The sequence below is a fragment of the Centruroides vittatus genome, unplaced genomic scaffold (genome assembly GCF_030686945.1).
Source record: "Centruroides vittatus isolate TY-2023 unplaced genomic scaffold, ASM3068694v2 contig_1773, whole genome shotgun sequence".
Taxonomy (NCBI): domain Eukaryota; kingdom Metazoa; phylum Arthropoda; class Arachnida; order Scorpiones; family Buthidae; genus Centruroides; species Centruroides vittatus.
Window position 1 is genome coordinate 555915 of NW_027121084.1, and position 25546 is coordinate 581460.

Genomic DNA, 25546 nt, shown 5'->3' on the forward strand with positions numbered 1-25546 from the left:
GTGTTCCAATATTCAAAGCAATAGAGACATTTAATATTATTGACTTTTTCAGTGATTAATGGTAATAATAATAAACAACAGAGGTAAGACTTGCAAAGTTGCTAATAGATTCTTCAGAAACTTATAAGGCGAATAAACTTATTAATATATTTTTGATTCTAATATATCTTCTGAAATAATAAATGAATATTAGTTCAAAATTGTTTTTTAAATAATCGTTTTTCATAAATATCTTTGAAAACAATCCATTATAAAGTTTCTTCATATTTTAATGATTGTTTATCTTGCAATTCTTTGAAATAATAATTGGATATGACAGATTAATGGTGACTGCTATTTATAATAAAGTCCAGGAATTTTTCATTTCTGAACATTATTATGATTAACAGTGGTTATTGAAACTTAAATTACAAGTTACTAAATTGAAAAAAGGAATATAAAAATTTGTACAATAGCAGAATTAGAACATATGATCCAGTCTTTGGCTGAGTCTATATATTTACTGGTATAAAAAGAAACTAAACAAGTTGTTTGTAATTATGTAAACCAGATATTCAAGAGTATAAGAATATTTTTAAATGCAGATCTTAACAAAAACAGTTTAAAATTAAAGTTAAATATATAAATATTTTAAAATTTTTAAGAAAAAGTTTAAAAATATATAAAAATGCTATATAAACATAAATATATAATAAATATAGAAGGTTACACTAAAATCTTTGTGCCATTTTATACTTTAACTAAAGAAGTATAAATGTTAAAACTGTGCAGTAAATAATAACAAAAGCATAAATTTTAAAGTTTTTTTACAAAATAATTTTGTCAATGTAAAACTAATTTATTTTATTTTATTTACAAATTTCATTAGTGATTCCAATGGTGACTATTATCATTAGGGTCATCAAATATGCAATAATGGATGACATATTCTGTTCTAACAGCTGTTATTACCAAATTTTTCTTTGATTGTCACCATTAAAATCACTAACAGAATCGTAAATAAAATAGTTCTGTATTGATAAAATTATTACATAAAAAGCTTTAAAAGTCATAGTCAAATATTATGCATAATTTTAATGTTTGTAGCTCTAGTTATTGAAGTGTAACTGCACATGTATTTTAGGTCCACCTTAAGTATATTGCATCGTTATAAATTTTTAAAATAGTTTGTAAACTTATTTATATATAATTATTATAAAATTTTCATTTTATTTTTAAAATTTATTTCCAAAATTTTAAAATTTTAATTGTATTGATTATAATTATGAAGAATATTTTGAAAAATTGCAAGATCATTAAAATTATAAGAATATAAACTTGATTTTTATGATTTTTGCAAAACATGATAATCCAGAAATAGAAAATTTGAAGATCAGTTATGAATACAGTGGTACCTTGTACTTGAAGCAATTTTAATTTTGAATGTTCCAGAATTTGAATGCCAAATTAGAAAGAAATTTGATCTGGAGTTTATGATGCTAACTGTGCTTGCGGTAAAAAAATGTGATTGCTGCATAAATGCCAAGTCTGTCTGTTGTGTGTCTAAGTCATCTCTCACTCTCACTGTGAAAGCATTTCTTGTGTTACACTTGCATGTTTTCAGTGCTGTTTTTTTCCACTGAAAACATACAAGTTTTGGTTATATATATAATTATTATGTGGTTAATCATGGCATTTACGAAGAGTGTGAAAGAATGAAGTCTAAGAGAAACATTGTAGTATTGACAATTGAGGTTAAAAAGAAATTTGCTGTGAAGCATGACACATGTGGCAGATCTGGCAGCCATATTTAAGATGCCGACATTGAGTGTGCAACCAGTAAATGCAATTTTCACTTTATCATACAGTACTTATGTATTTTATTTATTGTTTTCATGTTTTATATATTATTTAGGGCATTTAATAGTGTTATTTTTACTTAAATTATGTGTATTTGCTGTTAAGTTTATGGAAATGGACATTTTATGGTCTGGGAATGGATTAATTCACTTTCCATTATTTCTAATAGAAAAATTTGAAGTGCAAGACATCACTGTTTTTGAATTTATTTTTTGTAATTATCCTGTTATAATGTTGAGTCTTTTTTCTATTGAATTATTTATATAATTGATTTTTTTGCATCTGTTTTAAAAAATATATTTATTTAAAGTTCTTTTTAAAAAAATATGGAATGGAAAATTTATAAATAAATTATTTTCCAAATGTTTGCTTTTTAATAAAACATTTATATTTCATAAAAATAAATAAATTTATGAAAAGAATAATAGCTTTAAATGTTAAGTTTTTATATCTTTTCCATGTTTTACTTTGCTATTTTTTCAAACTTGTTTTTTAATACTATTTTAACTCTTCAATATATTAATGATGTCTTAAAATTTTCTAATTACAATCATGAATTTTGCGTTCCTTTCAACTTGTTTGTACTAAAAGTTCTGATATGATAACTTTTAATGTCAAAATTTTAAAAATTTTTACACATTCAACAACTGTTAAAAATCTTTATTTAATTTTACGAGTATATCTTAAGCACATTTTGTTATGATCTTTTGTAACCTTACAAGTAAACCTTTTGTCAAGTATGGCACAAGCAGAGGACTCTGTAGTTAAATGGAGTGAAGCTACTATACTCAAGACCATGCATTCCCCATCATTAGCTTTATGTGAAGAAAAAATTGAAATCTACAAAAGTAAATTAAAGTATTGGTTGTATTAATTCAAGGGATATGGATGAATTAGCTTTTGTAGATTCTACATAAAAGAAAAATTAAAATATAATAATTCTTAGTCCGTACCTGCCCTTATATTTTGATGCCTTTTTTATGTATTTATTTTATTTTTGTTTATTTTTATTTTATATTATTTTATGGTATTTATTTTATTATTTATATCATCGTTGCTTCAGTGTATTTAGCACGTTTTATTTTGTTATTTATTTGTGTATTTATTATTTTCATTTTAAATTTGAATGTATAATGTTTGAATGTACATTTGTTACAATTTTAAAATACATTTGAATACCAGTACACCTGAAGATGGCCTATTCCTTAGGCTGAAAACATTAGTGTTTAATTAAATAAAGAATTCTCAGTGAATAGAACGTGTTGGATGCTTTATTAAGTGTTCTTACAAATAAATTTTAAATTAGAAATATCAGAAAATATCAGTACATAATTATGGATATGAAGATATTCCTTATTAAGTTTTAAATAAAAATTTCTCAAGTTTAAACAAAATCCCAGTAGAAGAAGAACAATAATAAAAACTTCATTTACAAATAGTCAATAATTAATTTAAAATACAATTTGCATAAAAATAGTAAATGTATACATCTATTTGTATACACTTAATTATTTATATTTTATGTGGTTATACGCCTTTAGGCGTATGTCACGTGACTTGCCGTTAATTCGTGATGCGGCATACGCCTTTCAGCATAATTAATCAAAAAATTTGATTATTTTGCGTTATATTCAATTTTCCAGCGATCTTAGCTTTGATTTGCTATTCTGTAGGTCGATTGACTTTGTTTAAGCCAAAAAGTGTTTCGTGACCACCCCTGGGCCATAAATATTTCGGTAAAATAGACCCTCTACCTGCCAAGTAATTAGAAACATAGTGTAAATAATGACAATAACTTCTCCCCCACTCTAGCTAGAGAGCTGCGGTTTCTTTTATTTAAAAGAAGACAGATGTATCTAACTGACAAATGTACAAAGTTTAGCGATTTTCTGTAAATTAATTATTTTTTTCTTTTGTTCGTAAGCTTCAAATTTTAATATTATTTTAAATTTCTATTAAACTAAAAATTAAACAATCGTAAACTGTAATATGTTCTTAATCAAATGCAAAAAACAGATTAAACATAACGCGATTTTAAAGCAAAATATTGCGATTTAAAAATTATCCAAAAACTGCAAAAAATGCGCCGCATGACGAATTCCACTCAATTATTTGCTGTAGATCGCCAGCATGGAAAGGGTTAATGTAAAATATTATTATTATAATTTAGGCAAACAATGAATTAAATAATAACAATTTTTAATGAATATTTATTTAATTAGTTACATTAATTCTTATTTATTTATTGAATAAATGTTTAATTTATAACAAAATTATTAATTTAGGTTACAAAACTGATTGACAATAGTATGTCTGTGCAATTATCCAAGATAGCCATTGATTCTGATGATCTTTTGGATTGGTTGGCTGAAAATAAAGTATTGTCCATTGCATTAGAAGGTAAGATCATACTTTGATTTTCTCTTTTTTTCAGATTTTCATGTTAAATTATTTTGAAAGTAAATTTCACTCAGTAGTTAACTGGACCAAAAGACACACCAACACACAAAAAGTATTGTTTTATAAAATTTTCTGTTCTTTACAAATATAATTTTTCTCACAAACATTTAAAACACATTCATAAACAAATACACACACATACACATGTACTGTTCATATATGCATATATATATATATATTTGCGTGTGTATATTCAAAAACTGACACTATATATATAGTGTCAGTTTCTGAAGTCTGATATCTCCTCATGATTTCCAGACAGTTTCTGTACTATTTTGATCATCATTTTCTTCTTTGATGTATCTCTCTTCTATCATTTTTTGTATGCCTACACCTTTTATTTAATTAGAAATTATTGAAGAAAATTAAATATAAAATATAATCCCAATCATAATTTTCTCTAATTATTAGACATTTAAATATTAAATAAAATTGACCTATTTAATATCTTGTTAGATTTAATTGAATATAACATTATACAAGCAAAAACATGTGAATTGTTAAATACTGATTCCTTAGTTTTTGGTTGCATGTATTTAAATTTCTTAGCTACTATATAAGTATATATACAATATAAAAAACTGCTCTTTAATTTGAAAAGATCTAAGGTCTTGAAAAGGTTTTTAAAATATATAAACTGTTGAAAATATATATTAGGTTAATTATTATGAAAACAAATTAAATTGTCTAATTATAGGTAATATAGATCAAGTACAGTATTCTGATAAAATTAGAGGAATTATGGAATTTTTAGGACAAAGACTATCATTAGATGAACTCACTAAAATATGGAATATGCAGGTAAAATATAATATAATATATTGTATTTAACTTTAAAATTAAAATTATATCTAAGCAGTTTATTTCTGGAATTATTTTCGATGGCTAAATCAACAGTTAATTCCCTTCTTAATGGATACCATTTTTTTCTCATCAATTTTATTTATATTATTAATTAAATAAATTAACTTTTACAAATGATCTGTGTGTTTAAAATTATATTTATTATTCATACTCATGAAGCTGAACAAATTTTTTAAAAAGGAAAAATTATTTCAAAAAGGAAATAATGATAAATTTATTATTATTGTAAAATGTTATAGGATAAAAATTTATGGCTTCTTAATATTTAATTATTAAGAAATAACATTTTAAACCAGTGGTTTTCAAATTTCTTATGAAGATCCATTTGTTTTTGTAAAAAAACTCTTGCACCCCTTACACTTTTTGTGAAATTATACTTAACATATTTTTTCTTAGAATATATTTTATTCTAATGAAACAAAGATTTTCTTAGTTTTTTAATAGGAGATAATTACATTTCAAACAAAGAAAAGTAAAATAGCACACAGAAATAATGACCACTAAATGAAATGAAATTTTGATGATATAATGACTACATTGCAATCGTAACTATAACTTTTCATCACACTCCTTAGAAAGTGTCTGATATTTCACTAAAGAGGTGCATTCCACACACATTTTAAGAACCACTGTTTTAAACTAAAATTCTTATAAGCTTATTTATTAATTATGTCAATTTACTGTTTTTCTGAAATTATTGCTATATTGGATTATTTGATATTTATTTATTTAATTACCATAATTTCATACAGAGTAACTGTAGATTATGTGTTTAAAAATCAATTTGAAAGCAGATGTGAATTATATACCAATTTTAAATTGCAATTGCAAACTGAATAAACAGCTTTTTCTTTGTCTGAAATTACTTAGACTCTGTTTAGAAAACAGGAAAAATCATTTATCCGCTGCAGACATAGTCACCTGCTGTTTTTAATTTTTCCTGAAACCATTAAAAACAACCTTATCTTTGGTTCTCTACCATTCATTTTCTATATGTTTAATCCATGCTTCAATTGATATTATTAGACATTCCTATTTAAAGCTATATCTTGAAAGCTAATAAATTTCTCTTAATTATCCCCTATCTACATAATAACATTATTTCAAAGATCATCAAAGATCTTTGAAATAATGATTAAGACATGATGAGACAATTGCCATCCTAGTAAGTTATAAACTAACTTCTTTTTTATCACTAATGTGAATTTTGACATAAAAAAAAATAATTACATATATTTAAAATGATAACTGTGCAATATTTTGTTTTGTTTATACACAACAGCATACTTTCTTCCATTTTAGTATGAAATTGAAATTAAGTATGATACTAAATTTTGGTTTATTGCTTCATTTTTTATACTCAACAGTATAAAAAAAAATGTTTTACATTAAATAAAGTAACATCCACATACAATAATTTAAAATATTATTAAATAACTTTGAAGTTAGAAAATAACAGTAAAATAAATCTTTGCAAAATCTTTCGTAAACTGTAATTGGATGAATAAAACAGAATTTCAGCATCCTATTGTATGGTTTGATCTATTATAATTCATTACCAAATAAGAAAATGTGTTTTGTCAAATGAGTTATCTGCCAAAGGACAAAATTTTTATTATTATTTTATTATTATTATTTTTTTATTATAAATTTGTATTTTATTATTTTTATATATTGTTTTATTTCTGTTTTATTTATTAAATAATATTACTAAAATATAACATAATAATAATTGTTAAAATGAACTTTAAAAAATTAAATAGAAAATAATCAATCAGTTAATTTTGTTAAACTTTTTGGGATACAAACTTCTAAATTGGGGTAAATATAAGTTACAAATGTTAGATATCTAACACAAGTTAATTTTCTTTTAAAGAGTTCCAAGCAAAATCATTACAAAATAATAATTTTACATCTTTAATAGAGCTGTTAACAAACTTAAATTAGTAATCTTTATTTAACATTTTTTTACTTTATTTTTTTAACATTTATTATTATATATTTTATTAATATTACTTGATAAATAATACAGAAATGAAAAAATTTAATAAAAAAAATTTGTTATTAAATAGTCATTTGTATCTTTCACACATGAAATTTAGCAGATTTTCTCTTAGAATAGGTTTTTTTTTTTTCGTTCCACTTATTTTATAACTGAAGTGAAATAGAAAATCTTTTAATATTTGAGAATGGTACCTTGTAAATTGCATACTCATATGTGTCATGCTTTCAGAGGATGCTTTATTGTGGGATTACTGTTTTAGGATTTTCTGCAGGAAAGTTGCCAGTGTGGGTTTTTATGCCATCACTGATTATTCACATGAAATTATGGTAATTAAATAAATTAGTAACTAATAATGCAATATAAGTTTTTCAAAGTATTATTATTATTTCTTTTGAAATTAAGAAAAACATTGAATTAGGTAAGTCAAGTTTAAAATTGTTTCTGAGCAAGTAAAAGAATGTTGAAGTTATTTTAAATATTCAAAAAAAAAAAGAAACCAAAAATTTTTTCTACTTTAATGTTTTTGATACTGTTGATCTTAATTTTCTTAAGTTCCATGATAAATATATTGTAGATAAATTATACGTAGTAATAGATTTATATTAATGTTTTTGATTTGTTAATTTTCATATTTAAATTTTTATTTTGAGTGATAGGAAGTCTTAAAAAATTTAGAATTTTGAATATATTATTATTATGTTGGGTTAAGTGAGATATACTCGGTTAACACCGGTGGCTGTGTACTATGCCGGACCAAAGTCAAGGCATAGTAACCAAAACAGAAATTAAAGAAGTGGATCAGTGTGTGTGTCTGTATTCAGGAATTTTCTCACAATATGACATGTATTCAATATAGTGGCCTTCTGTAGTGTGATGTATGTGTTTCTATTCAATTCTAATGTGCCCAGGCTTTTGTGTAGTGTGTGTGGTATGACACCTGTAGAGGAGAGAACAACAGGTACAATAAGCACCCTATCCATCCTCCACAGATGCCTTATTTCCTGGGCGAGTTCTGTGTACTTGCTAATTTTTTCAGTGCATGCGTTTTGTATATTGTGAGTGTTTGGAATGGATATGTCTATAATGTATGTGATTTTATTGTGTTTGTCAATGAGTGTGATGTCTGGTCTGTTGTGGTAAATTGTTTTATCTGTGATTATGGCTCTGTCGTAGTACATTTTGTGCGTGTTGTTTTCCAATACTGTCTGTGGAATGTATTTGTAGTATGGTTCGTGGATGTCTACTAATTTGTGTTTCTTTGCAAGCTCTTGGTGTATTATATTTGCTACTTGATTATGTCTGTGTAAATAATCTGTCTGTGCCAAGAGCTTGCAACCAGAGGTGATGTGTTGTATAGTTTCTGGCATGATGTGACATTTTCTGCATGTGTCATTTGTGAGTGTTGCATCTTTGAGTATGTGTTTTCTGTAGTTTTTAGTATTTATGACCTGATCCTGTATGGCAATCATGAATCCTTCCGTCTCCCCAAAGAGGCATCCCCGAGCTAACCAGCTGTTTGACGCAGTTTTGTCAACAAAATCCTGGGCCAGATCGTAAGGATGCCTGCCATGGAGTGCCTTTCGAGCCCACGATTGCTTAATGGTGTCTATGCTTTTTATATGTTGTGTTGTGTCCATATGATGTGAGTGTAAGTTTAATGGTGTGTTATTCGAGTCTGCTAGAGTTACTGCTTTATGTAATTGTGATGTTTCTTGTTTTTTGTAGAAAAACTCTCGCAGTGACTGTATTTGTTTGTAGTGAAGGTTAACTATGTCAATCAGGCCACGTCCGCCATCTTTACGTGGAAGGGTTAATCTTTCTGTGGCGGATTTAGGATGATGTTGTTTATGCTTAGTAAGTGTTGTTCTTGTTTTCCTTTGGAGTTGCTCGAGATCTGTGTGAGTCCAATGTATAACTCCAAAAGAATATGTGAGTACTGGGATGACATATGTGTTTATTGCTTTAACTGTGTGTTTTGCATTTAATTGTGTTCTGAGAATAGCATTTAACCTACTTTGGTATTCTTTAATTAATCTTTGCTTTATTTGTGTATGTTCTGTTAGTTTGGCCTGTTGGAATCCTAAATACTTGTAGAACTCGCCCTCTTCCATGGATTCAATAATGTCTCCATTTCCAAGTGCAAAATCTTCTTTCTTCAGGATTCCTTTTTCTATGTGAACTGTTTTGCATTTATCTAGGCCAAATTCCATTTGTATGTCCTTGGTGTATGAATGTGTGATTTGTAGAAGTTGATGAAGTTGTTTTTGTGTGGATGCATAAAGTTTTATGTCATCCATGTACATGAGATGTGACAGTGTAAACTGTGTTGTTTTTTGTGTCTAATATTGTAACCATATTGCGTGTTGTTTAACATGTTGGATAATGGGTTCAGGGCTAAGCAGAACCAGAGAGGACTCAAGGAATCTCCTTGAAAAATTCCTCGCCTAATAAAAATTTGGTTTGTTTGTATGGAAGTGTTATTAACCCTGAGATGTAGTGTTGTTCTCCAGTGCTGCATAGTGTTTTGAAAGAATGCAATGAGTGATGAATGTATTTTGTACATGTGTAGGATATGTAGCAGCCAACTGTGTGGAACACTGTCGAATGCTTTTCTGTAGTCTATATATGCCATGTGTATGTTTCTGTGTTGTCTGTGTGCTTGCCGTAGAATGACTGAATCTATGAGTAACTGTTCTTTGCATCCCCTGTGGTTTCTACGACAACCTTTTTGTTGTTCTGTTAGAATGTCGTGTTCTTCAACATGTTTGTATATTTTGTTTGCGATACAGGATGTCAATAATTTGTAGAGTGTTGGAAGACATGTAATTGGTCTGTATTGTGTGGGGTCTGTGGTATTGTTGTTTTTAGGTTTCATGTAGGTGATGCCCTGAGTAAGAAAATTTGGCATGTCTTGTGGATTGATGATGATGTGTGTTAGATGTTTAGCTAGTTCCTGGTGCAGTGATGTAAACTTTTTGTACCAGAAATTGTGAATGTTGTCTACACCAGGTGTCTTCCAGTTGTGTGTTCTGTTAACAGTGTATTGGAAATCATGTATGTTTATTTCAACACAGGGCATAGTTGGTATGTTGTGCAAGTTTCTGTTCTCCTCCTCGATCCAGCCTGCATCAGCATTATGCGTGACAGCACTGGACCAAAGAGAAGACCAATATGTTGTGAGTTCTTCTTCTGTTGGTGTGCCACTGTGCTGTGTATCAGTGTTTGCTTTGTTATTAATTTGTCTGTAAAAGAGTTTTTCATTGTTTGTAAATAATTTATTTTGTTGTTTTCGTAGTGTACATGTTTTGTATCGTTTGAGTCTACGTGCTTTGGCAGCAAGTTTTTGTTTTAGTGTATCAATGTATTCTGTAATGTGTGTGTTGTGATGTTCATGTTTTGTGTGTGTTTTTATTTTCTTGAAAATGTTTTTGAGCTGTTTCCTTAATTTGGGTGTTATGTTGCTTTTAGTGTATTGTGTCAGCCTGCCTAATTGCTGTCTAATGTCATTTATTTGTATTTCTATTCTTCTCTGCCAGGCAGGCTTGTGATAGTATTGTGTTTTCTGTGTATTTGTCTGTGATTGTACTTTCAGTCCATGGTGTGTCACTACTGTGACTGCCCCAGCATAAACTAATGTATGAATGTCTGCGAGTGTAGAAATTGAATGAATGTAGTGTGGTAGTAAGTGAGTGTTTACATAATTTAGTGTTTTTCCTACTTCCTTTGACGTGTTGATTTTTGGTATTCGTGGTCGTTGTGTGGGATCTGTGCCTGTATATTTAGTGAGTGTTTCCTGAAATATATGTGAGAGTGTATTAACTAAATCCATGTCTATGTTATCAGTGATGGATGAGGAAATGTCTGTAGTATCATTAGTGGTAATTGTTGTATGTGTGTTATTATCAATGCTTGTTGCTGGATTATCCTGACAGGTTACATGATCTTCATTAATGTTAGATGTTTCTGTCTGTTGATGTATTTGATCAGCAACCTGTTGTTTGATAAGTTCAAGTGTTGTTTGTGGAATAAGGTTGTTGTGTATAATTGTTCTTTTTTGATCAACAACCCTTTGTTCGGTGACAGTGAGGTGAGGATACTGTTGTGTGAATCTATGGTGTAGTTGTTGTCTGTATGCTGTCATGTTTGTTTCGAGTTTTGTGATGGTGTAGTAAGTACGGATGATAAACTCGTTCATTTCTACTGTCCATTTCATCCGTTGGCGTGGTTTTCCAGCCTTTGTGGTCTGTGGATGCATTGCCACAGAAACACCAAGGCTGGGTTGGTTCCTCACATCTGTTGAGGGCATTGCAGTAGCCATGCTTGGGCCGGTGCTGCTTTCGCCACCGGTAACCAAGGGAGACTGTGGCCTATTTTTCGAACGTGAGCCTCTGCCTAACCCACGAACGCGGACCTTGTTAACCCGGGCGACGTCCGAGCCGGTATCACACTTTGATCTAGTTATTACCATAATAAATATCTCCACAGAATGTGGGTGTGGTCACTCTTAGCTTCATTTCTCCCCATAGACCTTACTGGCATGGGTGTCCCTACCAGGAGCTTGTGCTCCAGCCTGCATTGCCCTATGGATCAGTAAAATTACTGGGCTCTCCCACCACGACCAGGTGGTGACCATGGGAGAGTTATTATTATTATTATTATTATTATTATTATTATATTACTGTTGTTATATTATTTATTGTATATAATAGATTATTTATGATTTCAAAATTATCTTATATGTATGAAGTTTAATTATAATATAAATGTTGATATACAAGTTGTTATTTTAGTTCATAAATGAACTATAAGTACCAGATGAATGTTTTCCAAGTTAAAAATTATAAATAGAATAAAAATGAAATTAAAAATCTGAATTTTTAAATTTAAATTGATATTATTTTAAAACAAGGGATACATTACTTAAAATTCTTAGAATTATTAGTGCATAAAATGAGCACAACTTTGTTTAACTAAGAAAGAAAACACGATAACTGTTGTTTTATGAATACACATTTAACAGTTACAAAGTAATTTAATTTCAGTTAAAGTAATGAATTGAAGGATGTGATTTAGGAAATCAATATTACACATCAGAAGGTAAGAAAAATGAATCATGTTTTAGGAAAAGTTACTAGTGAAGAATGTAATGAAACTTTTTGATTGTAATTTGATATTAACAGTCCTGCAAATTTACTGTTATAGATTGGCATATAATTTAAAATTCTAGTCAAATTGTCATCAATATTTCTATAATAAATACTTTTAATCATTATTTACATGATTACTTTAAATATTTATTCTGTTCCTGTTCTTCATATTATTATACCTGTTTGTAAGATATGTTGTTTGATATAGTAATGTTTGAATAAAAATCAATAAAATATGAAATAAAATATAATTTTCATTAATTTTGCATTTATGGCTTCTAATGTGCATGTATATAAAAAAATGGATAAAAGTTTTGTTAAAAATACAAAGTTAATAGAAATAATGAAAAAAAAATCTGAAGAAATTAATACACAAATAATTTGTTGTTAATTAGAATTTTATTCAATTTTTTCATGAATATTAATAATTATTCAATTACATATACAATACAACCAAATTCTTTCAAATATTCTGAATTAAATCAATTTATTTCTGATGACTAAAGTTAACAGATGCCAACTTAACTGCCTACATTTAGTGAAAATTGCTTTGTATCTTATTAATTAATTAGTGATGTTGTAGCCCACTAAGAATTTGTTGTATTGTTTGATTGTTAATTAATTTTTTATTCATGTTAGGTTTCATTACAAGTAACAAGTAAATTTGCCAAATAAAATTGTTAAAAATATGAATTATAAAAAAATGTATTGGTTTATTCAGTATATAGGATTAATTTAAAGTTATGTTATTAATATGGATAGATAAGTTTCGTATAGAGTTAAGTTTTAACCAGAGCCGTGGAGTCATTTAAAAATCTACTGACTTCGACCAGGGGAGGATTTGTAACCAAAATAGGCCCAGAAATTCTGATTTCATCATGTGACCTCAGAATAAAAGCTTCAATAAATAGAGTTCTAATAAAAATAGAATGTAGAAACATTTTTATTCCAAAGCTGAAAGACTCCTCTAAGTAATGACATAGTTAATATATAAATATGCATTCAATAATTTTTACTTTTCTGGCTGTTATATATAACAGAGGAAAAGTGTAGCAATTGGTCAAAAAATGACCCCTCCCAAATTTTTACATTTTTGGACTCAGGACACCTTGAAATGTTGGGATATGCAAAAGATTTGGGGTTTTTTTCCCCGGATGTTAGAATGTGTGTGTGTGGGGGGGGCACGATTTTGTTCTTTTTGTTTGAAGCTTAATAACTTCTGTGGTTTTTGAATCGGAGTCAGATGGTTTAACACAGGAGTTATTAAGCTTCAAACTGGTTGAATTTGAACTAAATTGTGCTCTCACACACATTCTAGCATCCATGCACACAGAAAAAACATTAAATATTTTTGCACTTCTTGATGTTTCAAGGCGTCCTATGTTCAAAAGAATAAAAATCTGAGGAACTCAGTTTTTGACTGATTGTCATTCTTTTTCTTTGTTATAGGCTTATACTGTATAACAGCTGGGAAAGTAATATATACATAACAAGTTGGGATAGTAAAACGAAGTAAGAGTCAGCAGATTTTTGATGACTCTGACTCCGACTATGACTAAAACACTGACTCTACAGCTCTAGTTTTAACCATAAATTTTCTCTCATAATTTATGTAACATTTAAAAAAAAATGCAATTTACAAATTAATATCAGAAACATGTTTGTTTCAGAATGGACAAAATGCTCAGATTGTGGACAATGTGCATTCAATTATGGCTGCTGCATCATCTAAATTCAATCAAGAACAATTTCATCATTTATTATCACTTGCTCAAACTGTAAGATTTTTAAAAATTTTTATTTTATATTTTGTATTCTTTACACTTAAATAACATTAAATTTCTTATTCATAGAATAGATATATTGAATTCAAACTTTAAAATAGTTTTGCTTATTGATTTGAATTAAAAATAAGAAAGTAAAAGGTATACATCCATCTATCATAGAGCTTTACTCATAAACTTTAGACACTGTTCACTATGAAAGTTTGATTTTTTTGTTTTTCATACCTTAACAAGGTTTAGAATTATAATAAATTAAAACACTAGTATTAAGGTGAACTTTGTGAGTTACGTGATTCAAATTAAATCATAATAATAGATCTCTATATTAATTTGTTTATAGATTTTTTAAAAATTTACTTTTAGTTTTCTTAATGTCTGATAAAAAAAATCACTTATTATTTATTTGCTAATAAGTTATAAACAAATAGAACTTATCGAATGTGCAAGTAGTGGAACATTGAGAATCTTTTATGTTATTAAGTTATACATGACAGTTATTTATAATTTATTCAAATTGTTATTAAACATATTGTAAAAGATTAATTTTTTAGATCATTTTATAAGAATTAAAATGTATAAACTAATCAAAAATTAAAATTGATTTATTTATTTTGAAACAAATGTTTTATTTCTTAGTTTGTTATTTTAATTTATTGATATTTTTAACATTTATTAAATTTCAATAAGTTAATATTAACTTTATTGTCTTTACTTAATTTAGAGTTGGCAGAATGGAAATAATCAGCTGAGAAAACAATTAATATGCTTTATTGGAAGAATTGGAAAAGAAACAACACAAGGAAAGACTTCTACTAAAGTAATGATTAATCTTTTAAGCTGATTAAAGTATAAATAATTTTAAAAAATAAATTTGAAGTATAAATTCTAAATATCTAGCAAAAGAAAATTTTTGTTAAATTTAGTTTATTTTACAGTCCTTCTACTGTAATATAATTTGAATAAATGACTTTGTACATGTAATTATTGCATTAATCTGATGATTGCTTTCATATTTAAAGACATTAAAAAGTCATATGAGAATACTTTTAAATTTGTTTTCTTATTTTTAAAAGAAAAAAATGATTTTCAGAAAAATATCAATGTACATTGTATGAATTCAAAATTAAAAAAAAAGTATTCATATTGAAGAATACAGGTATACCTCGAGTTACGTCGTTTGCCAAAAATATATGGAAAAATAAAAATCAAGTTTAAGTCTTTTTATTTCGACTTTACATCCGTCTGCCACAAATATTGAAGTCATAATATCACTAGAAAAGCATTTAAAGCACATAAAATCATATTAAAATATGTACATTTACAGTAAATGTTAATATAATCATCATAAATCCTAAAGAACGAAACACGAAAACATCTGTTTTTCTTTGTTGTTTTCTTATTTAGCGGTCTTTAAGTGCTCATTATTGGCATTTTCCACCGTAGTTTCGACTTACGTCGTAACTACACAAGTAAATTCGACTTACGTCGCCTCTCCTGGAACCAATTACCAACGTAAGGCGAGGTATACCTGTAATGCAACTATTATATCTTAAAAATATTTGTAAAATCTATGAAGAGAATTCTGTTAGCAAGTATTGTTTTTAGTGGTATTTTAAAAATTACTTTTCAGTAATTTTAATTAACAAAAGTCTCATTTTAGTAATCCAGTTTCAATTAACAATATTTTGAAATCACCAATTGAAACATTTATGTCAAATAGCATAAATTACAGAACTTTAATTAAAGTTCACACATTGATAAAAAGGACCTAAAGTGATGAAGTAGCTTTTCTTCATCCAACAGAGTTAAATGAATGGCAGGAATGATTTAAATTTCTGGATTCTGACAGTAGCTTACAAAGAAATGTCTGTTGGAATAAGGCTATTTTGCCATTTTAGGAGCTTTCTGTTAATGCATAAAGTTTAATTTTAATTCTGTAATTTATTATATGTTTTTAAATATAAATTTTGGCAAAGACAAGTTTATAATTTTTAATTGTTTACTATTATGCAAATAAAATGCTTGTTTTACATAATATTTTAAACATTTTATTTTTTAAATTTCTAAATCCTTGTTCAGATTAATTATTGTTAAAAATATATAAATCACATTTTATGCCATTTTATTAATATTTTAGTTAGGAAAATTTAATATTATTTGTATGTTTTTTGTTTTTAAGTGTTTAAAAATTTTTTCTTATGAATAAGTATTGGTTATTAAATGTCATGTTACATTAATTTAATTATAGGTATTGGATTTACTCTGGGACTTAGCTCATTCTCCGCTTATATCTACTTCTTTAATAGAACAAATATTGGTTGAACATTTTACTATTTTAGCTGAAGTATCACATAAAGATCAAACAAAAAAGAATTATATTCTTAGATGTATTGAAGATATTAAAAAGGTTATATATTTATTTATTAGTATATTATTTAAGGAATTAATTTAAAAATGTATAATAATTTGTTACATTATTCTAGGGAGTTTTTATTTTACCATCTTTAAAGCTTTTACATAATATTAGTAGAAATATAATTAATTCTGGTTATTATAAACCAGAAAAGGTAAGTGCAATGACATATTTGATAATTTAAAATTATATGATTAAAAATTTTTGTTTTAAAAGCCTTGATATTTTTCCAGACAGCACTTCATGATCTTAATAAAGCACATGACATTGTAAAAATGGTTACAGCAAGTTTATCAAGATGTCACAAACAAGCAGTTTCAGCAGCAGAAGGTAAACCATTAATGCCAGAAACATTGATTGAGAATCGATATTCTCATGAAGAGGTAATGAATTCTTTGTAATATATAATATATATATATTTTATGCTTTTGATGACGTATTAATATTTAAATCCAGAAATTAGAAGTGTTAGTTATTTGAACAATTATGATATTTAAAGTAGTATTAATATATATATATTGTGTAATGATGACACATTACATCTATAATAAATCTGTTAGGTATGTCAGAAAGTTGTATAGTTTTTCAGATAAATTTTTTAAATGGATTACATTCATCAGTTCACATTGACTTTGAATATGTCAGAGGGATATGTATTAGTTGAGCAAAACAAATTTAACAAAAAGTAAATCTCTTCTTCACTTTTTGCATAAGCAACAAGAGGAGTGGAGAAAAATTCACCAAACAAATTGCTCAAATTAATACTACTATGAATTTGAGCAATTTGTTAGTTTAGTGAATTATTGGTGGAGAAAAATGAATTGTTTACATCAATTGTGTAAGAAAAAATATCAATATATTTTAAAAATTATTTATTTAAATATGTGTTTTACCTTTGAGTAAATATAATTTATAGCAATTTTAGACTTCAAGTTTATTATTAAAAATATTTGACAGAAAATAAGATTTATTTTGAAAATAATATATTATACCTTCTACAAACAAAACATTTGGAACAAGTAAATTTTAATTTTGTTATTTTGTGAATAATAAAAGATACTATATTATTTAAATTAACTGGACAATCTTTAATAATTTATATTAAATTGGCTTTTTATAATAAAACTAGCAGTCATGTGAAATAATTATGCTGTTAATGTACACTTGATATCAATAGCATGGGTGCTTAGGAATAATACAAAGCATGGGGTGCTTGCTGTAAGTTACATTATTTTATTAATTGCTGTAAACAAACAAAGTATGATTGTAAACAGTACATTTTGTTATGCAACTCTTCAGAAACAGCAATGAATCATTCTGTTACCAAAGGGTTGAGATCAGAACATCATGCAATGTTTTTGCAAACAACCTCACCCTCTGTGACACAATGATTATCTGCATACTCATACTCATATCTATATTATGTAATTTATGGACAGCCCTTTTGTTTATAGAACACAGAATAATTTAATTAATAAAATTAATTATATTGATTAGCTATGTATGAGATGGATACTTGTGATAAAAAGTCATGAAATTTAAAAATTTTAATTAAAAAGTTATTTTAAAAAGTTAAGAAATTAAATTTTAAAAGGTAAAATAGAACTGCACCAGTAACAAAACTGGATGTGTTGTCATTATCATCATCTGGAATAGGAATCATTTTTGTCTCAAACAACTATGAACACAAAAGTAATTAGGAAAGTTTTTAATAAATATATAAGTACTCTCAAAATATATGCAGATTAAATAAAAATTACTGTAAGTACTTCAAATTTTTGATTAAATCTTTGGAGTGAGAGAGAAATAATGGTGGCACTTTTAGTTTTCTGGAGTATGGTGTTAGACTTGTATGATTGGCAGAATATAGATCATGTCTCTTAGATGAAACTGATATTGATTGGCTGTGTGACATTTTTTGATTGATTTATATATATATAATTTATAGATTTTGAAATTGATTTTCTATTTATTACAGTTTTCTTTATTAATAAATGTTGCAATAATGTGTGAAATTTATGAACTGTTTATAAATACAACAGAATCTGCTTATTGAAATCATGGATATTGCTATCATTTATTTAATGCTATCAGATTAGCAAGTTATAAAGCTATATAAATTAAAATACATTTATAAAACTTTGTATATTTTAATTAGAGTTTCATTATAGTTATTATCATTGAGTGAATAGGCAAAAAACCATCTTTGCATCCCATTTGTTTTACGACATGGTTAATAACAAACAATTATTATCAATTATCAGTCTTAAGGATGCTATAAATGTTAAACATTATTTTTTAACTATTATTTGCTTGCAGCACAATAGTTTAAATTGCTGATATTTCTTTTTTCAGTTATACAATAATTGTTATTAAAGACAGTAAAGCAAGCAACCAATATTGAATGAAATACTATTAATTAATAATTATAATAAATAAATTTTCAACTCATACATTTTTTAGTTGTCTAACATGTCCTTTTAATGTCAGAATGAATAAAACTAAAATTTCCACTAATTATAATCTTATTTACTTACTATGAACTTTGAGAATAACTGGATTTATAAAGGTATAAGTTTTTGTGAATTATTTACTTACACCACTTAATGTTATATATTTGGCTATTATTATCAGTGTAGGTAGGCAAATCCCATTGATTACAATAAATGGATTCTACTATATATATAATGATTAATGATGGAAATGTAACTTTCTGTGTATATATTATAGTATTTGATCGAGCATTTGAATTTTCTTCAATTTTTGTTGCAAGAAGGAGCACAATATCTACCATGGAATAGAGCTAAGGAAATATGGGATACGTTAGTATCAAATCCAGATGCTTGTGATAAAGATAGAGAGGTAAATATTACAACTCATTATTTTATTTTACATTATAATAACAATAATAATATCTGATAACTGTAATCTAAATTTTATATTACATCAGAAATTATCTGAATATTTAAATAAATAATTTAATGCAATTGTTGTTTGTATTTAATTTTTTGAAATAAATTTTAAATGTTACAGAATATATTTATAGCTTGTGAAGCTTTTATTAATTAATTTAAACAATCAAGTATTAATTTTTCATATCCTTTATACAAAGAAAATTTGATTAATTAACAATATAATTTATATTGCTGTTTCATATATGGTTTAATAATTATAATTACCGTATTTTACGGACTATAAGACGCACTTTTTTCTTCGAAAAATTGCCTCCAAAATTCAGGTGCGTCTTATAGTCCATAGCGTCTTATGGGTATTTTTTTTAAAAAATTGCTTAAAAATTAAGCTGCGTCTTATAGTCCGTAAAATACGGTAATTAATAATTTGGAAATATTTAAATAAAAGATTAATCCCAAACAAGGTTTAAATTCTATCACCATTTATGTTCTTTACTGAATTTATATATCTAAAGCATCTTACTCTAGATATATTTAAATATTACATTGTTTATAGCAGCAGCAGCTTAATTTCTATAAATCTATGTTGTGGGAAAAAAAGTTATAATTACTTATAATTTTTTTTTCATGTTGAAAAGTTTTTGATAAATGCACATTTGTATTCTGTTGATTTTTAAATTTGATACTGTTCAATTAATTCATTTTAATATTTACATCAAATTTTTAATTTTGCTAATATTCAATAAAAAGATAAATTATTAATTGAATTATTTTGATTTAATACTGTTATCACTTATTTTAATGAAAATATCTTTTCTGTTTTAGATATGCTTTGAATGGTTCAGCAAATGTTTACAAGATTTAGAAATTGATACACAGTCTCAGTTATTTCAACAGAAATTATTAAAAATGGATCCATCGCAAGTAACACGGAAAGGTTTGTTTTAAATAAATATTTTTGAAAAGTTTGGAATAATGTGATATATGCTTCAAAATGCTTAGCTATGGATGTGTAACAAAATGAAGGGCAAACAATAAATATGGAACACATGATTATGTTGAAATTACTGTTGAACTGTAATAAAAATGTGCAATTTCTGCTGCAAGTTTTCTTAACGTTGCATTATTCCAAATATTTTTATTTTCCAATATTATATGTAATTTTTTGACTACAGTAGAGCATTGATTATCTGAATCAATTCGGGACTGGAGTTATTCGGAAAATCAATTTTTCGGATAACCGATTATGTATGAAAAAATATATTAATCTATTCCTTGTTGAAATTTGTTCAAATCCTGGTGCATTCTTAAGTACCCTCTCATGGTTGTGCCAGTGCTGCCAGCTAAAACACACGCACCAACAAAAATAATATTGGAGTAGCCTAAGACATAGCCAAAGATTGCAGTGCCACAGCACAAGCAGAAATTTAAATTTGCAGGCTGGAAAGCTTTTGGTTAATTCACATTTCGGTTGATCGATATTTGAATAATCGATACTCTTACTGTAATTAATTTATTCTAGAAATTTGAAAACTTTGTTGGGAATTACATAGTCAAGTATATTAAAGCAATTCCAGTACAACAAAGCATTTGCAATATAGATGTGTTTCTGTTAAATTAATAGAAACATTCTACTGTTTTTTATCTTTTTAGTGGTTTTTACAATGACTCATCCATTGTCATTTATTATTATTTTTCTCTATTTTTAATATCTTCTACAATTTTTTCTGTATTCAGTTATAACTAATAAAGAATTTGATTTTATTCAGTGTAAAAATAAATTTTACAAATGTAATAAATAAATTGAATAAGTAAAACAAAATGGTAGTGTGTTATTAATGTCCATGTCTATTGAATTAATGTAACATGATCTTCTATATCTTTTCTAAAGATTCAACTTCTAGAACTATAAATATATTTTATGAATTAGAATTTTATTGTTGAAATATGATGTTATAGAGTTCGGTTTGTTGTTTTTTCCTGTTTATTGAACCATGAGTAGAATGATTTAATAAAGGATATTTCTTCTCTGTGTTTCATTTATTTATTAAGTTGTATAAATAAAATTTTTTTTATATATTTGTAAATTTGCTATCTTTGTTTAATTATTTTTGTTCAAATTATACATATATGTATATATGTTATATAATTTTAAAATATTATAAGTTATAGAGTAGTTTACAAATAGTTTATAATTAAGTTTAAAAATGCTAATACTTTCTTGAATTGAGATTTATATTAGTATATTTTTTAAATTATAAATAAACTTGTAATGAATAAAATATATATAGTGGAGATTTTTTAGATTTTTAATAAATGTGTTTTAATCTTAGGTTTTGCATGCTTTATGACCTATTTTGAAAAAGTTAATACCTCAGAACATAAATTGAAAAGATCAGGATCCACTACTGTAAGTAAATGTAATTAAATATATATATGTATCTCAATTTTCTGAAACCATGTTTTCTAATTTCCTATGATTCTCAAACACAAATTGTGCTACTATTTAAACACTTTGCATTTTTCCATCTTTATTTAGTTGATCAACTAAATAAAGATGGAAAAACACCAAGTGTTTAAATAGTAGCACGATTTGTGTTCGAGAATCATATATATATACATCTGTTACTTATACAAAATATAATTGAATATTGATTTTTTTTAATGAACATTTATCTAGGAAATGACATTTTTGTGCATTTAATATGACCATTTATTAATTTCTTTTAAAAAATAAAAAAATGAACATAATACACAAAAGTGATTTATAATTATTTTCTATGATATACAAAATTGGTCTAATTGCAATTTTCAAATAATTAGAGCAATTTGCCTTATAAATAAGGCAAATTTTTATATAAATATAAAAAAAAGTATGATAGATATGTAGTATAAAATAATTAATGGGGTTTGCTATTTTACATGAATTTCCACTTACATGAGAGGTCTTGGAAAGTAATGGTTGATTATGGCAAATGTTACATATGGTATTGTTTTAGATTGTGTGTGTAAGATGCCATTCACTTCAAAAAATAGAGTAAAAGTGTTTATCGTAGAATCAAGGAAATATGATACTTTATTTATGATTTATTTGTTTTATATAATAAATTTTTAATTAAACATTGATATTTTTAAACAGGTAGTTGAAAAGAGTGATCTTACAGGAATTGATTTTTTATGGCAAGTTGCCTTAGCTTCTCCTCATGAAGATATAGCAGAATTATCAATTGTAAATATTTTAGATGCATCATATCATTGTCTTTCACAAAAACTGAAAAAGGTGAGGATTTTTTAGATTTATTTTTCATTTAAACATATTAGATTTTATCAATAAGACATGTTTTATTGATAGATTACAATTAAGTTTTTGATTCATTAAATATGATTATTTAACATCATACAAAAATGGATATTTTAATGTGGTTTGGTAATTCATTTTAATTTGTTATCAAGTGTTTTTCTTGATGCCAAGTTTTGTAATTATTTTACAAAACTTTATAAATAATCTATTTATTATAAAGTATTGTAGAATAGTAAGCTATATTTGAGGAGAAATTTATAATTAGCAATCGTCTCTGTTTAAATATGATTGAAATATGTTATGTAAAAAGTTTAAACAATACAATACAATCAGAAAAAGTTTAATAATTATTATAAAAATTTAAATTAAAAAGGTTATTATTAGTAACATTTTCCATCAAAATTTGATTTTTTTAGTCCATTAATTTACAATATTCAATATTATCTACACTTTTAGAGTAAAATTTTATGAAAGTAATTTAAATTTCAAGCTTTTAAAATATAAATATTTTTGCATTTTTTTAAAACTGAAGTTTGATTATGTCTAAATAACTTTTGTCACTTTATAATTATCAAAAACTATAATACATTTAAATCAACTCTTGTCTTGAATTTGAACAATATAATTGGTAATGTCCTTACACATTAAACAAGAATTATAGAATTGAATTTCATTTAAAGCAGGTCTATGCATTTAGACTATCAGAATTAAATTAAATTAATATAAATATATTAAATATTATCTCTTGCCCAGTTCTAAGAAAATTTGTTAGTTCTTATAGAACTGTTCATTGAAATGATATAGAAATGGGTAAAGCTGGTGGAAGAAGAATTAATAATTATAATTATCATCAGATGTCATTCTAACTAATTTTAATAGAAATTACTCAATTATTAAAGTATATATTTAGTATAATTATAATCTAGACATTTTTTGTTGTTTAGCAATTATTTGACTATCATAAACTATTCTGAAGATCATAATTATTATTTTCTTATTTTTAAATTTTAATGTAACAGTGAAAATTTTAAAAAGATTTGATCATATATAATTAATAATAATAAACTATACAATTTTATAAATATGAAAGTTTTCAAACAGTTTTTTATTATAATTAAATAGGACCCTGTTTCTCTGCATAAGAAATTCATCGGAGAATGCTATAGGAGACTTGATGTAAGTTTTGTTTACTTATTGATTTTGAATTTTTTATGTATTAGAATAAAAGTATTAAACAGTTTAATAGTTATGCTGATAGTTTTAAATAAATAAATTTAATATTTTGTTAAGATTAGCAGTTCAAAAGCTAAGTTTTTAATATATTTCAAGTATCAAACACAGCTATGTTTAATGTTTTAGTATTTAGTTATGAAATTATTTATTTAATTATTTATCAGGTAAGACTAAAACATTAAATTATTATTATTATTAACTTTCAAGAAATAAAAAGTTATAAAGTTAAAAACAAAATATAATAGACAACATTCAATTTACAAGAAATCAAAGATCAAGCCACGTGTTATTTATATGTAAGCCACATGTAACATATGTACAGATTTCTTGTATGGAATAAGTTAAACTTTAAAAAAATTCAGATGAAGCACAACTTTTTGTATTTTGATTATTGAAATTATTACAATAATGGGAGAAAAATGTATTATGTACACATGATGGCATTTATAACATATACAAATTATGTCAGGAATGTTTTAGTAAGAATCTGAAGAGATATACTATTTGCAATAATAAGTTAGTTAAAATTTAAAAAAATAAAATACATTCAAAGCATATAATATGATCAAAGAAATTGGAAAAACATGATTTACTTTTGGCAATATCTACAGAATTATTGGTTGTAAACACACAATTGTTTGTTGAATTATGTATGTATATATATATGTTACCGGCAAAACCCGATTTTATGCCAAACTAGTTTGGCGTAAGCGTGTCAGGCCAAACTAGTTTAGAATTGTTTAGAATTATTATTCAAGTATATTAATGGTTAAAATAAAATTAAAAGGCAATTAATTAGATGAACAATATTTATTCATCTAATTGATATTTTACTGTTGATACTGTTTCTCTTATATACTATATACTTTTATATACTTTTGTTTGCTTTTATTCAAGAACTACCATGAATCAATAACTAGTGACGTTAAGCACTGGGCAGCCTGCCGGCAGCTCCCCTCCGGGAGGAGTCCGTTAGGAGCATGAACAGTTGGAAGCGCTGCCATTGGGGTTACCTAGGTACATTTTAACCCACCCATTAATATATTTAACCATTAATATACTTGAATAATAATTCTAAACTAGTTTGGCCTGACACGCTTACACCAAACTAGTTTGGCGTAAAATCAGGTTTTGCTGGTAACATACATACAGACAAACACATGCAAATAAAAACACTTTATTCAAAGACGATTTTTTTTAGTTGAGAAGGATTGCAACATATCAAATTAAATTTATTTTATTAAAATTGGAAATTATCATCAGAAATTAGAAGAAAAGGAGATATGTATATATAAAATATATATACACATGCATGTCTGTGTGTAAGAGGTAGAGTGGAAAAATCACAATATAATTCGACAATCTTTAATCATTTTTATAAATGAAATTTATAAATTAATTTAACATCAAAAATTATTTTAAAATTATTAACTGTTTCAATATATGTAACATAATTGGTGCTTACATTTAAAACAAATTATTACAAAAGTATTATATTTTTGTTTTTTAAAAATATTATTTTTATTTCTAACTAAGGTTTAAATCTTTATGTATTTATTTAGTCTTATTTTTATTATTCCAATAAATA

General features: G+C 25.9%; 1 protein-coding gene across 1 annotated transcript in view; it reads left to right on the forward strand.

The window, feature by feature from the left end:
• The window catches only part of LOC136969250 (ubiquitin carboxyl-terminal hydrolase 24-like), a 135477-nt gene that overhangs the window by 43926 nt on the left and 66005 nt on the right, over window positions 1–25546 (forward strand). The window contains exons 10-21 of the mRNA XM_067263338.1: window positions 4125–4239; window positions 4997–5100; window positions 13986–14093; window positions 14821–14916; window positions 16348–16506; window positions 16583–16666; window positions 16746–16895; window positions 19243–19374; window positions 20250–20361; window positions 21758–21834; window positions 22564–22704; window positions 23848–23901. Of these exons, the coding sequence (XP_067119439.1) occupies window positions 4125–4239; window positions 4997–5100; window positions 13986–14093; window positions 14821–14916; window positions 16348–16506; window positions 16583–16666; window positions 16746–16895; window positions 19243–19374; window positions 20250–20361; window positions 21758–21834; window positions 22564–22704; window positions 23848–23901 (1332 nt within the window). The remainder of the gene's footprint in view (window positions 1–4124; window positions 4240–4996; window positions 5101–13985; window positions 14094–14820; window positions 14917–16347; window positions 16507–16582; window positions 16667–16745; window positions 16896–19242; window positions 19375–20249; window positions 20362–21757; window positions 21835–22563; window positions 22705–23847; window positions 23902–25546) is intronic.